Below are 15,695 nucleotides of genomic sequence, written 5' to 3'. Positions count from 1 at the left end.
CACAACGGATATCTGCTGTTTGGCATGAAAAACGTGCTCACACCAAAAAGTTAAATTTCATGCATCAAAAAAAAAAAAATTCATTTTTGTGTGTAAAAAACAAACAAAAAAACAGAAAAAAACAATTAAAATGTTTATTTTTAAAGGGGTCTCATACTTCAGCACAGTACTGCACACGTACATATCAATTACACCACCTCATCTGAAGGAGCTGAACAAGTTTTTTTTCACCATTTCACACACAGTCGGTGCACAGCTCCACAGCAAAGAATGCACAATTTGCATGTGCACACCTTTCAACCTCCACACACTAAGAAATCTTTGCCTTTATTGTACATGATCTTTTTTGTTTAGTCCAATATAGCCCTGTATGAAAGTAGCATTTCACACTCCTTTTGGGATTAGGCTGTACATTACATGAATAAAATAATTTTGTGTGTATATACGGCCATGGCCATTATGGTGTACCACTTTTGCAAAAGTAGTTGCTGGAATGAAGCACTATGTGCCTATCCATTCCACGAGTGAAGTTAGGTGATAGATCAAAGTTTGAAAATTTTCCCACCTTTTTTGACCACGGGCCACCATTTTGAAATTTCAGGAAAAATCCATATTTTTGGAAATTATATTGATTTTTGAATATTAAAAAAACATATTTCTCTGTGTTTAGATGGACGAATGCACTTCAGTAGGCAGCATTATGATAGTAAGTACCCATAAATATTATTCACAAACTTGTCCCGACATTTTGAGAAGGGGTTGCCATTTTGGAAATTCAGTGAAAATCGTATATTTTATGTATATCTAATGAATTTTTTTTTATTCTTTGTGTACTTGCAGATAAACCTTGACTGACCAATGGTCAGGGCTCCTGTGGCTATGTGGGACAAGTTTGCTAGTTACAGGAAATTTTGCGAAAGTGCTAATTCTTTGCGTGTCGTAAATGATCTAGCTGAAAGAGGAATTAAGCTGGTGTCTGACTTTATTAATATGTGCAATGATGAGAAAAAACGTCAAGCATTGCTACAGTGCGTGGAAGAGCACAGGAAGATTTACCCAGACTATACAAAACAAACGATATGTTCTCGACAAGATATCTGTGTGGTTGCTTGTTTGCTAGAATGTTATGTTGTCATATATGAAAACCATGTCGCTTAAAACATATTTGGTTGTTCTCATAATTAATTGATCATGCTCTCATTTGTCATGAATAATGTCTTTATGAAAACGCTACTACTGATATTCTGTAAATGCCTAACAATGTGCCGTGCAATAATTGTCAAAATATTGGATTTTCAGTGAAATTCCAAAATAGCAACCCCTTCTCAAAATGTTGGGACAAGTTGTGAATAATAATTTATGGGTACTTACTATCATACTGGTGCCGACTGAAGTGCATTCGGCCATCTAAACACAGAGAAACATATTTTTTAAAATATTCAAAAATCAATATCATTTCCAAAAATATGGATTTTTCGTGAAATTTCAAAATGGCGGCCCGCGGTCAAAAAAGGCGGGAAAATTTTCAAACTTTGGTCGATCACCTAACTTCACTTGTGGAATCGATAGGCACATAGTGCTTCATTCCAGCAACTACTTTCGCAAAAGTGGTACACCCTAGTGGTCATCGTAATTGATTTCAACAGTGGCTGTGGACGTAAAATCCCATTAGATATAAACTGCCGTTAAAAATCCCCTCCCCCCCCCACCTCCCAGCCCCTTGCCACCGAGCCTATAACCTTCCCGGGGCTCCGTCCGAACATTTTTGTTTCAGAGGTTTCCTCCTATCTTTCACCATTCAGGAGATTAGCGTGTGCAGACAAAAAAACTTCAAATATATATATATATATATATATATATATATATATATATATATATATATATATATATATATATATATATATATATATATATATATATATATATATATATTGTTGTGGTTACCAAATTCGCAAACCACCATTCAGGTCCCTTAGGTGAGGTATCTCGGTAAGTACATGTGTAGTTAGGTCCAAACCCGTTGTCTAGTGGGAATACATGTCATTTATGCGAGCTGCGACTCTTCAGGATAGCCGTTTTTCTTTTGCTATCTTTATTTTGGACCAACCGCCATGATTACCACCACAACCACAACATCAACCGCCAACCACAACGCCGCTTCACCACAACCGCCACGACCTTCACGTCACACCTCGCAGCCGTCGCATCGCCACCGTTCTTGCGCCGCTGTGGGTACCGGTGTTGGACTCGTGCAGGGCGCGCGTCGAACAGAGTGTACAAAATCACGGATTTTGTGCTTCAAAAACGGATCAAAAACGACACACGCCCACTTTTTGCCGTCCAATCGGTGAGCGAGGGGCGATTTGGCCCCGCCTCCAGGACGATCGATATATGCAAATTTGTGGATCAAAAAGCCTTCACGCCCACTTTTTCTCGGGCCAATGGGGAGCGAGGTGAAAGGTCAAAGGGAGGGGGTCAAAGGCGAAGCTACGGGGGGATAAAAGGACCGTGTTCGTCAGTCAGAGGGAGAGAGGGGAGAGTCCAAAGAAGAGTCGGAGAGTCGAGAAGAGGAGAGTCCAAAGAAGAGTCCAGAGTCGGAGAGTCCAGAAGCAAGAGAGGCGGAGAAGAGGAGAGTCGGAGAGTCCAGAGGCGGAGAGTAGGAGAGTCGGAAGCAGAGGGTCAAGACTTCGCGGGCGGTGGAGCTGCTCGTCGTGTGCGTTGGAGTCGGAACGGAGGGGACGAGCTGTGGAAAGGCGGCGACACCAGACGAGGGGGTGCTCGCGTCGTGCAGGGAGCTGCACCCGAGGGAGGCCGACAGCGCGACCTGGCCGAGGTGGAGACGCACACCAGGGATAATAAAGATCCTCTATACCCCGAGCATCAGCAACCCCCTCCTGTTTCCCCCCGCGCTGAGATAGTGCGACCAAGGGGGCCCCTTTCCCACCCCCTGCCAGACACTGCCCGCGAGGCCCGCGGGGTTGGGGCGCCATCGCCGCTCCGCGTCTCATCACCAGACGGGTAGGCGCGACCCGGTCTCGGCCTCAGGCCCGCCTCATCCTTGAGGGTATTCTTTTCCTTTGTTTTGGGTATGTGTTGTCGGCGCCGTCTGTGAGGTAGAATTGTATAAGTGTTGCCGTGTGCTCGGTAGTCGGTATTAGCTCTGCATTGTGTTTTCGCTTTTATATTTGCTTTTTGTGTAAATGGAATTGTGTTTTTTCTGTGTGCTTTTGGTGGAATTGTATATGTGTGCTTCCCGTGTGCCGCGAATAAATGTGCTTTGTGTTGAACTGTTTCCCGCTTCGCTTCGTCATTTCTCCCATTGAATCCTCATCTTGCTTCACGTAAAGGGTTGGTAGTGGGCTGAATACGCCCGATAATTAATCGAACCGTCGAGGTCGACGATAACACCGCTCGGTTATTCTGATAGTACGGAACGGGTCGCTTAAGTGGCCCGTGTCCGAAGTCGACCTGCGGCGAGGTGCGATCGCCCGGTCTACCCTCCGCGTGGGTACTTAGGTAGGTCGAATTTGGCGAGCAACCCTATCCCACGAGGGGGCTGATTGGCTCGATCGCGGTGAGACCGAAAGGTCCACCCGTGACTGGTTCCCGGCGTTAGTCCGAGAGGGTCACGACTGGATTGTCCGTCCGGTGGGCGACGTGCCGCGATTCGAGTTACGTGGCCGTCAGCACGCCGGCGGGCGCGAAAACCGCAACAATATATATATATATATATATATATATATATATATATATATATATATATATATATATATTATCCCTGTGTCGTCGTAAGAGGCGACCAGGGTGCGTCAGGAAGGGCACTCGGCGTAAAACCTGTGCCAAATCAGTATGCGGATCATAACGGATGATCCGCTGTGGCGACCCCTAATGGGAGCAGCCGAAAGAAGAAGATATAAAAAATATATATATATATATATATATAAAAAAGCAAAACTACATGTCCTCCCAACGAGAAAAGCAAGTAGAAATACCCATTCCCAATGAGGTGAAAAAGTTTACGTTAATCGATCAATTTGAATTACTTCATGGACTTTAAAAAGGTCAATTGTGTTGAACTCAAAAAAAAAATAAAAAAATAAAAAAATCCAGCCTTTCAATTTGAGACCAATTGGTCATCCTGATTGCCACAAATTGCTATATTAGTCACTTTGGCCTCCAAACAGCCTGAGACCATGGTCACATAGCTCATGTTACTTCCTGCACAAAGTTGTACTTCTACCCTGATTAAGGAATTTGAAGCTTCAAAGATGTGGCTGTGCATAATAAGCAACCCAGAGATTAAGGGAGAGATCGACAGATAAATATATACATACATACATACATGTTTCTAAAAGCAAATATGAAGTCTATCCATAGACTTCTTGTTAAAAAGAACTGGTCGTGCCTCCTTGCTACCAAATTTGACCTTTGACCCATGTGAAATGGAAAGGAAGACACCAGGTCAAAATCTGCCTGCCTTTTGTTTTTCTGTAGGACTTGTGCCAAGGTACGTTTGTGCACATCTTTTCCACGTTGGTAAAAAAAAATAGAAAACCAAACATGTTAGCATCCCAGAAAAGTTAATGTCCACAATTTTGACCTTTGACCCATGTAAAGTCAGAGAGCAGGAAGTGGAACAAAAAAAATCTGAACACTGGGTGTTTGTTTTCCTGCTTTAATCCTGCAAGGACACAATGAGGTCTTTAACGCAAAAAACACACACACACACACACACACACACACACACACACACACACACACACACACACACACACACACACACACACACACACACACACACACACACACACACACACACACACACACACACACACACACACGTTTATGTAATGCTGAGACTGTTGAATCACGATCGACAGAATGTACTTTCTGAATTTTAGAAAGGCCAGATTTACTATCTAATGTCCCTCTGACCAATATTCGAATACGAATTTGCTGTGCTGGCTCCATCATTGTTACTGATGCACTGCCCTTGCAGATGAGAGTAGGAATATTAATTAGGTTATGGGTTCAAACATAGGTAAATAAAATGGCCTAATTATTTTGAAAGGTATGGTGAGGTTTAATAACATTCATAAATTAATGCCAACAGAAGGCCAGAATATAAAACGGTCAGAAATAGACTGCACCATTGTTTGACATCTCACAGAAACCTGTATAAGAGAGCGAAAGCTTTTGCATCTTACGAGGTAGTGCATACCTTGTGAAAAGTTCTGGGTGAGCGAAGAAGTCTGCGTACATTTCAAGTAGAGAGCGACGCTCCAAGATGAACGTGGGCAGCACCACCTACACCCAATATCGCAAATAACCTTCAACAACAACCAAAGTTGCACAACTCTCGACTCATTCCACCACTCCACACCACCGAATGAAGTTCAAATAAAAAACTTCAATGAGGAACAACCTGATTTCAACACTCATTACATCACAAGACAATAAAAACTGAGAAAACATTATTCAAAGTGACTTATGCGAAATTGTTGGGTGGATTCTTGTCTGGCTGAGTATTGAAGTGTAGATAAATTCACATCTGAACTTGAATGCAACATCTACAAAACATAAGAAGTCAACGGAACCAGCATGCATTAATAAATGTGCAACTAGAGTGAAGTCGATGGCATGCCATTGAAAATCCCCACTCTTCCCACCAAAAGCAGGGTTGAAAGATGGCAAAAAGTTGCACCAGGAATGACCCAATATCAAATTTTGAGTTAAAAAAAACAAATTCTGTTTTGACCCATGTGACCCACCCCAAGGGGCATGAACTTGGGTTCAAATTTAAAAAAATAAATAAATAATAATAATAATAATAATAACAACATACATATTTCATGCATCTCCAAACATTAATTGCACATGCAAAATTTCATTAAAAATGTTTTAAAATGTTCCAGTAATTGCATTTTTTGGAATTTGACCTTTTGACTGTGCCCCAAATGATACTTGCATGGTCCATCTGGTGATCATAATTACCAAGTTTGGTGAATTTCTGCCTGAACCATTTAGGAGGAGATAGCATGAGGCATGGACAGACAGATGCATCCGATTACAAGATTCCCCATTTTTTTTTTTTTCCAAAAAAGCATGGGAATAATAAATCTGCATTTTCAACTCTCACTCCTTAATTTTCCTGTCATACACAAAACTTCCGCATTATAATAGCACAGGGTGGGAGCGAGGGGACACTCTCTGCAGACCTGGATAAAATCACAAGCTGGTCATGCATTTGGAACATTTCTTTCAATCCTGACAAATCGCACTCTCACAATGTCTCTCCAAAAGGACCGTCTCGAACACCCCACCTCATCTACTTTCTCAATAATCCCCTTGAAGAAGTCCTTTCATTCAAGCTTTTGGGCCTCACTATCTGCCATGATTTTTCCTGGGAAAGCCACATTTCCAAGCTGGCCTCCAAAGCCAGTCGTTGACTGGGCATCCTCCATCATGCAAAGACCTTCCTTGGTACACCTGAGTTCATGACCACATGCAAAGCTTTCATCCGCAGCCTGATAGAGTACTGCTCTTCCCTCTGGGGTGGTGCTCCTGCCTCACACCTAGCTCAGCTTCACGCTGTGGAAACCAAGGTTTTTAGGATCATTGGTATCTCCCGCGATGAAGCAGAGTCTTTGGGTCTCTCACTTTCATCGCAGGCAGGTTGGTGGTCTTTCTATCTTCCATCTCCTCTCCAGCCTTGCCCCCTGCTCTGTCTGTGCTGTCTTCCCACTATATATTTCCGCAGGGTGCTCAAGGTCCGCCAAAATACCCCCTTCTGAAAAAAAACTGCCAAAATCAAGAATCACTGCTCACCTTCATTTTCATTCCTCTTTCTTCCCACCTTTGGAACAAACTCCCACACTCTCTTCAATCTCACTTTTCCCTCCAGGTCTTCAAAACAGCTGTTCACCACCACCTCTTATCTTCCCCCATCCAAAACCTCGATCTTTTATACCCCCGTTAATCCACCCCAAACCCACCTCCTTCAAATTCCCTGCTTTCCTTCCTGAAAGCCCCTGTAGTGTCCATCTTGTTTACCCCCCCATGTATCGCACCCCATCCCTCCCCCTTCCACATATCTCCTAATGTCTCTATTCCCAAATGTTTTGTGCTTCCTTCTCCCACCCTCGTTTCCTTTTCCTCTTGTGATATGTTCTGTATGTTAGCTCTAATACGAGCCTCGACAATGGATGCAAAAAAAAAAAAAAAAAAAAAAAGGCAGACGAGGTTTCAGCAGATCGTTATTGCCAATTAAATTATGAAAATGGGAAATCTATAATAATAAGAATCAGTGTGTGCATGTGTGTCTCCTCCATAACTCAACAACCTTGAAACCAAGCAGCCCCAAATTTTCCATGTGTTCCAAGGGAGTGTGTGCATGAATGAAAATTTGGTGCTCGGACAAATTGAAACACCCCTTTAAGATAATTAGTGACTTACAATCAAGAAAGACTTATCCTCAATCTGCCCAACTTCACCTCACAGCAGTGTTGGGTATCATTTTGATTCGGCCTATTTAAACACGCCTTGCTTTGAAAACAGGATCTACTCTCAAGGACTAATTAAAGTACTGTCGGACCATGACATTTGCGGTCCTGCTATTAATTCAACCTGGAGATTCAAACACAAAAATCTGCTCTCTCTTCTGCATAGATTCTCTCTCGTTTTCAATTATCCTGCTCATCCTCCCGCTCTTGGTTTTATGAATCCTGCGGTGAGGCAGTTGCTTTAAAACAATTTGCATTCTCCTCTTGGAAGGAAAATCCGACAAGGTGGCTGGCTCGAGATCCTTGGGTCTTGAGTTTGAGCCCCTGCCATGCTGTCAACAAACACCAGGTGGGTTGACAGGTCAGCAAAATGAGTACCAGCTTACTGGTAACAGGGGCACTGCATCAGCGGCACAGCCATGCTTTCAGAAATGATGCAACAAGCAGCCACAGGCTGCAAACAAAAACAATGACAGGCATGAGGATCAAATGGAACAGTCCAGAGGTGAACCTTCTGCCAACTCTTCTCAGAGAAACTGATGATTTTTGGAACAATCTTTGAGAAAAAAAAAATATGCCCTAAACAAACAAACCTTTTGGACAAAGTTAGCTCTGTGGTTGCATCACTCAGTGCCATCATGTTTGTCCAAATCTCACTGTTACTCTGCCCTACGAACGCACGTCAAATATGATTGGTCGAGATAGCGTAAAATTTTGCCCACGTATTGCAAAACTGAAAGTTTTTGGAAGGGCAAACAAGGCAATGTGTCCTTCCTGTTCAAATATAGAATTCAATTGAAATAAAATAAAGGTTTTAAAGGCTCTTGAAAACAAAAACAAACAAAAAAAAAACTGCATCGGAAGTGTACTGCCGTTGACTCATCGCCTTTCACACCATCTTATTTATCATGTTAAATGAGTTATTTGTGCCCGTTTGTGACCTTTATGACATCCATAAAACAAGTAAGTTTCCAGTTTGGAATTATTTTCAATTTTATTATTTGACTGCCAGACTAAAGCAATTGCTCAACCGAGAATGCGCATTCGGGACGAAACCATGCAATTTTCCAAATACAGAGCCAAAGTAATGCTAAACTGCAGGTTCGTGTTCCATTTCGTGCTCAAAAGATAACATGCAATTGAAACCAAGTAGTTCCTTGATCATAGATTGACGTCTGTCAGACAGACAGACAACCAAACGCTTCACCCTGCTATGCACTACGCACACTGGGTAATAATGTTTTCACAGTGTTTATGTTGTAACAACATTCTTGTATTAGTTGGGACTGTCAGGAATTGAACCAATTTCATCATTAGGGTGACCCAACTTGTCCCACATACGATTTTCATGTGTCTGTGGCTTAAATGTGCTGGCCCTGTACAAGCTCCACCATGAACCTTGGATGTCAGGAATTTTTTTTTTTTTTTTTTTACAAAAAAGTTACATTTCTTGATATAGAATATCTTTGAAGTTTTTGTGCACAAATAAAAATGAGAACTGGGACAATAGCTTGATGGAAGCACACGTATCAGAGTTGCCTCGTCTCAGGTCAATTTCTTCTGTACACTGAAATCCTGTTACTTTGCAGGAAGGGAGGTGCATTATAAAACAACGGGTTCTTTCCGATTTGTAGTTAAGCCAGCTCTGTGCGGGCACATGCATGTTGATAAAATTTTTTGAAGAATGAACGGATCAGACAAAACATGGAAGAAGCAACATACTTTGAAGATTACATGAACTTAAAGGCTTGTCCCAAACCTTCGTCAGATCCATTCCCAGCTTGACTTGAGATAGGAGGTGAAGGATCACACTTTTGTGGGCTTCAACAGATTCCCCTTCTTCGTCGTCATCATCTCCTCCATCCTCCCCCTCATATGCTGTTGGAAAGAACAAAATATAAAAAGCATGACGGCATTGAGGTTAGAAGCCAATTATTCTACCTCTGACTATCAGCCCTTTTCTTCTCCCACTTTCGAGTTCTGTCCTCTCAATCAAGTCCATTGTCACTTTTAATTTGAGTCAAAGTGGTTGCGTGTCATCATCTGCAAATTCGACATTTTTGCAACGTGGACAATAGTTATGTTTTATGAGTTATGTTCTGCTCAAGTCATTCTTTTGTAATGACAAATATTTCAGAAATAAGGTGCAGATGGATTGCTAGCTTTTCCACACCTCATGGTGAACAAACAGACCCTTGGACCGTGCAGCGATGAAACGCGACTTGGGAAGGTTGAAAGAAAACATTCTCTTGCATGGGGGATGACAAGAGTGTTTAAATGACTCCATTAAAATGTGGGCAAAGTTCACCCAGATTGTATCCTGTTTCATATTAAATGTAAAACTTAACTTGGCTCCCATTTTATAGTCCAAGTCAAATCGCTAATTCTAAAGTTAGTCAAATTGTATAATCACCTTTTGCACTCGCTAATGTATAACTGTGCAACATCCGGTCATTGTTTTGTACGCTTTGTCTTCTCGAGAATGAAAACGAGGATGAGAAAAAGGAGGAGGAATTTTTTTTCTCTCCACTTTTCAGATGCACAAATGCTCCAAATGAAGTGTTTTACATTGATGCACAATGTATTTAGAAATGTTAACCTGGCTCAATTAGTTGCTATTGTCAAGATGAACGAGCAAATAATGGGACCTGCAAAACAACAATGCACACCAATACAATTCTGCCCAAGCAATGTCATTCAAATTTGTTTTTCTTGTTTTTTTCCTCTCATGCCATGCAAGGTCCCATCTGAGCACTTGGCTCATAATGCTGACACTAAAGGTTAGAATCCCATATACTGTGTCAATTTCTCCATCATCTCCTTAGTCCTTATCCTACAATGGACCTCTCCTCTAAATTTGTCATAGATTACTGTAGAAATTTTTTTTTTTTACTGGTATGGTGGTATGCCAACGGTTACTGAACATACACCCGAGGGTCAGCAAAGGGGTATTGAGGAATTGACTTCCGTAAACGGATGTTGAAATAAGAGCATACATTTTATCTCGTATTGAGATTTTTTTTTTGCAAGTGCGTTCTGAATTGTTGACCAAAAAAAAGTTTTATTCCTGATCATAATGATCAAATCCACCTTGAACATGCTTTCTTTCATAACCATTTGGCTTGAGACAACCTTACCTCGCCCCCCATTGCATAAGCTGCTGGCATGAATGCACTTACCAATAATTTCAATAAATGTCACACAAACCCACATTACTAGACTACAAAACACTGTGAGCTAAGAGCCCAGAGGTCGAATTCCAAACCCACATTTCACAGGTTTGCTGCAGGCAGGAAGTTCCAACGGTTGTGTGCTTGGAGCAGTTTGGTGGTTGGAGTTTGCTGAATGGCTCATAGAAGAGGCTCTGGTATCAGCATGGGGTAGGGGAGGGGGGACATTAGACTAGTCTCCATAAATCTTCATTTCCAGTACACAGTTACAAAGGAAGTAATTACTCTTGCAATGAGCAATGTCTGCACCTCACAAAAAAGCAAGAGAGCTGAGCCACAGGGTGTTAGATTCAGACAAGTACATTACATGCCCAAAAGTATGTGGACACCTGCTCATCCAACATCTCATTCCAAAATAAAAAATAAAAAAACACCCCCCCCCCCCATTTGATGCTACAACAGCCTCCACTCTTGTGGGAAGGCTTTCCACAAGATGTTGGAACATTGCCGCAGGGATTTGCTTCCATGCAGCCAAAAGAGTATTAGTGAGGTCGGGTACTGATGATGGGCGATTAGGTCTGGCTTGCAGTTGGCGTTCCAATTCATCCCCCAAAGGTGTTCGATGGGGTTGAGGTCAGGGCTCTGTGCAGGCCAGTCAAGTTCTTCCACACCGATCTCGACAAACCATTTCTGCATGGACCTTGCTTTGTGCACGGGGGCATTGTCATGCTGAAACAGGAAAGGGCCTTCCCCAAACTGTTGCCACAAAGTTGGAAGCACAGAATCTTCTAGAATGTCATTGTATGCTGTAGTGTTAAGATATCCCTTCACTGGAACTAAGAGGCCTAGCTCGAAGAATGAAAAACAGCCCCAGACAATTATTCCTCATCCACCAAACTTTACAGTTGCCATTTCAGCCATGGAAAGCCATTTCATGAAGCTCTCGAGGAACAGTGTTTGTGCTGACGTTGCTTCCAGAGGCAGTTTGGAACTTGGTAGAGAGTGTTGAAACTGACAGACGATTTTTCCATGCTACGCACTTCAGCACTCGGCGGTCCTGTTCTGTGATCTTGTGTGGCCTACTACTTTGCTGAGTGGTACGCTGAGCTGTTGTTGCTCTGAGATGTTTGCACTGCACAATAACAGCACTTACAGTTGAGTAGGGCAGTTTCAGCACAGCAGAAATTTGATGAACTAACTTATTCGAAAGCTGTCATCCCATGACGGTGCCACGTTGAAAGCCACTGAGCTCTTCAGTCCGGCCCATTCTTCTGCCAAGGTTTGTCTTTGGAGATTGCATAGCTGTGTGCTTAATTTTATACACCTGTCAGCAATGAGTATGGCTGAAATAGCTGAATCCACTAATTTAAAGGGGTGTCCTCATACTTTTGGCCATGTAGTATATCAAAGAAATGTTAAATTAACTAATTTAAATACTCCCCATTCTCACCCTGGCCTGGCTAGCGTGTTGTCAAACTCATTTGCATCATAGAACTCATCCTCACTGCTGGAGTATGATATTTCGGGGATGGGCTCTGGGAGAGGGGCAGGCAAAGGATGTGCAGGAGACACCGGACTGTCCATGGAGCACAATTGTATTCCATCATCTGGGATTAAGAGAAGAGGGTAAAATGAATCTTTTCATAAGTAATCATACTCGATTGCAAAACACTTTCATGAAATCCCACAAAAACAGTAGGCTTATTAATAGCCTTTTAATTACTTGTGTTTATGTTGCAAGTAATAACTTTGAAGACAAATGGCCATAAGTCATTCATTGTAAAATCACAACTTTAGTGTGCACGAAGCCAAGCCCATCAGGAGTCAATGACAGCTCATTATGGTGTCCAAGGCCTTCATGGAAGTGCCATGGATCACAGTTCCCAATTTTGGCTTGCTGCAGTTACCTGCAATCTTTCTCCTCAATGGTGGGTGATTCAAAGGTTTTTTTTTTTGTTTTTTTCCAGTGATTTGCAATCTCTCAGATGGATGCCAATTCTCAGGGTCTGCCTTCTCACTAATCACAGCAGCCTGGTAGGCTTTTAGTTCTCCACTACCTCTATTCAAATTCCACTCAACCTGACATCCCTCAACTCAATCCAGAAGGGTCAACACTATTTCAGAAACCAACATGTAATTACCCTCGCCCAATCAAAGTATAACAAGGAAATTCAACACAGGTGGAGGCCATTTAGCCCATCATGCCTGCACGAACACCACACCACCATATCTACACAAGATCCAAGAAAGAAAATGCAAAAAAAGTTTTTAGTTAATGAAATAATATTTTTTGTTTGTTTGTTTTTTGTAGTAAATATATATATATATATATATATAATATAATATAATATAATATATATTGTTGTGGAAATGGACCTTAGTATGTTATTAAATATAGGATTAGCCCAGATCCCCCATTAAATGCATGTTTAGCCAGGTTGTTCGGTAATTGGACGTTACATGTGTCGGGAGTTGAAGAAGGTTGTTCACTGTTCGTGCGGTGATGTACCAAGAGGTTCTTCTTCTTCCTTCCCCTCTCCGGACGAGGCCCCGCCCAGTCGGCTGAGAGGGTGTGGCCTAGAGAAGCGAGCGCCGGAAAGGCGAAGGTGGGACTGAGAGGTGATGCGATCGGCAGTAAGAGGAACTGCCTGAGCCACGATACGGGCGATCGGCAGTAAGAGTGACTGCCTGCTTTGTCGAGTCTGCCTTCTGCTGGATGAGAGGCTGCTAGAGTCGAGTCTGGGATCGGCTTTGGGAAAGAGCAAGCCAAAAGAAAGAGGAAGTGAAACTGCAGGAGCGCCAGGAAGGCGGTGGTGAAACTGGGCGCCAAGGCGGCACGTTCGGTTTTTCATAAAGAGCGAGCCGTAAGAAAGGCAAGAAAGGGACTGAATGAGGTCAGTCTGCCTTCTGCTGGAGAGAAACGAGTGTCAAGTCGCGATCTGCTGGAGGAGCAATCGGCTTCGAGGAAGGCAACAGAGAACGGGAAGGCAACAGAGAAACGACGAGTGTCGAGTCGGGTGATCGGCAGTAGGAGGAACTGAACTTGAGGGTTAGGCTGCAATCTGCTTCGAGAGGAACTGGCTGCTGTGTGAGTCGGTGATCGACTTTATGAGGACATCGACAGGTTCAACCTGCGTCGAACCACGGAGCCTCTGTCCTTACTCACGGCACGGCCCGACACGTCTCGACACGTCTTGGGGTCCCATCGATCCGCCTGCGGAGCCCAACACCCCGAGTCGGCCTAACCTGGTGAACAGGCCAGGCCTGGACTTGAATGCTGGACCTTGTGAAAAGCCAGCTGGAGCATACCATAGATCTTTCGTCTTGGGCCGCCGACCTCGCAGGGTCTGGACGCGCCGAGGCTGCGTGCGCAAGCGGCACCAGGAGAAAAAGGAGGACGACGCCACCATTTTGCCACGCGGCATGTTTGAGCGAGGTGCTCGAATCCATCAACATCGGCTTGTTATGAGCCGTATTCGTGCCTTTGACATTTTCCTCTCATCCATGAGGCATTACCAAGTACTCTGCATGTCTTGTCTGCATGCTGTCCGTGTCTTGTCTGCATGTTGTCTAAGGTTTATCCCGCTAGGGTCCCCTTCGAAACCCGTAGCTCCCTAGTTAAGAACGGGTTATGGATTGATTATAACATTGACGTGCATGCTTGCTTGTGTTGTGTTCCCCGATGTGTCCCCAAAAAATCTGGCTGATTCGTATGAAGTTGCCGCTTTGGGTTTGTTCGTGCCGTGCTGAGAAACAATTCGCTCGATTGGTATATAAAACCAAAACGGGCTACGGACTGGGAGACTCTGCTCGGTCTCTGACAAATCCAGTCTGTAGCCAGGGGCTATTCCCCCAGCTGGTAAGGCACAGGTGTATTTTGGTATCGTGATCTGAGGCGCGTAACCCGAGAATTGTGCCGAAGCGGCCGGCGTGATAACCCCGGAGACGGCGGTGATTGACATCAGTCGTCCGAATCCTTAACACTGGGGTCGTCGGGTGCGAATCCCGCCACCACTGAATCCATAAGTATAACAATATATATATAACTATAACTATAACTATAACTATAACTAACTATAAATAACTATATATATATATAAATAACTATAAATAACTATATAACTATATAACTATATATATAAATAACTATAAATAACTATATAACTATATAACTATATAACTATATATATATATATATAAATAACTATATAACTATATATATATATATAAATAACTATATAACTATATATATATATATATAAATAACTATATAACTATATATATATATATATAACTATATAACTATATAACTATATAACTATATAACTATATAACTATATAACTATATAACTATATAACTATATAACTATAAATATAACTATATATATAACTATAACTATAACTATATATATATAACTATAACTATAACTATATATATATAACTATAACTATAACTATAACTATATATATATATAACTATAACTATATATATAACTATAACTATAACTATATATATATATATATATATATAACTATAACTATATATATATATAACTATAACTATATAACTATAACTATATATATATATATATATATAACTATAACTATATAACTATATAACTATATAACTATATAACTATATAAATATATATACTATAACTATATATATATATATATCTATAACTATAACTATAACTATAACTATATATATATATATAACTATAACTATATAACTATATATAACTATATATATAACTATAACTATAACTATAAATATATAACTATATATAACTATATATATAACTATAACTATATAACTATAAATATATAACTATAACTATAAATATATATATAACTATATATAACTATATATATAACTATATATAACTATAACTATATATATATATAAATAACTATATATATATAAATAACTATATATATATATATATATATATATATATATATATATATATATATAACAATATATATATAACAATATATAACAAATATATATATATATAAC

General features: G+C 41.2%; 1 protein-coding gene across 10 annotated transcripts in view; it reads right to left on the bottom strand.

The window, feature by feature from the left end:
- The window catches only part of OSBPL9 (oxysterol binding protein like 9), a 98,806-nt gene that overhangs the window by 16,863 nt on the left and 66,248 nt on the right, over window positions 1-15,695 (bottom strand). For all 10 annotated transcript variants that reach the window (XR_015049135.1, XR_015049137.1, XR_015049139.1 and 7 more), the window contains 4 exons: window positions 12,123-12,279; window positions 10,772-10,866; window positions 9,262-9,380; window positions 5,222-5,307 (listed from right to left, as the gene is read on the bottom strand). Coding sequence is in view for 3 of the 10 variants with exons in the window: in XM_085845529.1 (XP_085701655.1) it covers window positions 5,222-5,307; window positions 9,262-9,380; window positions 10,772-10,866; window positions 12,123-12,279 (457 nt within the window). In the remaining 7 variants the exon portion in view is untranslated. The remainder of the gene's footprint in view (window positions 1-5,221; window positions 5,308-9,261; window positions 9,381-10,771; window positions 10,867-12,122; window positions 12,280-15,695) is intronic.

Source organism: Eptatretus burgeri, chromosome 11 (genome assembly GCF_056783735.1).
Source record: "Eptatretus burgeri isolate ZD-2024b chromosome 11, Ebu_testis_v1, whole genome shotgun sequence".
Classification (NCBI taxonomy): Eukaryota; Metazoa; Chordata; class Myxini; order Myxiniformes; family Myxinidae; genus Eptatretus; species Eptatretus burgeri.
This window is presented reverse-complemented; position numbering and strand designations above follow the sequence as displayed.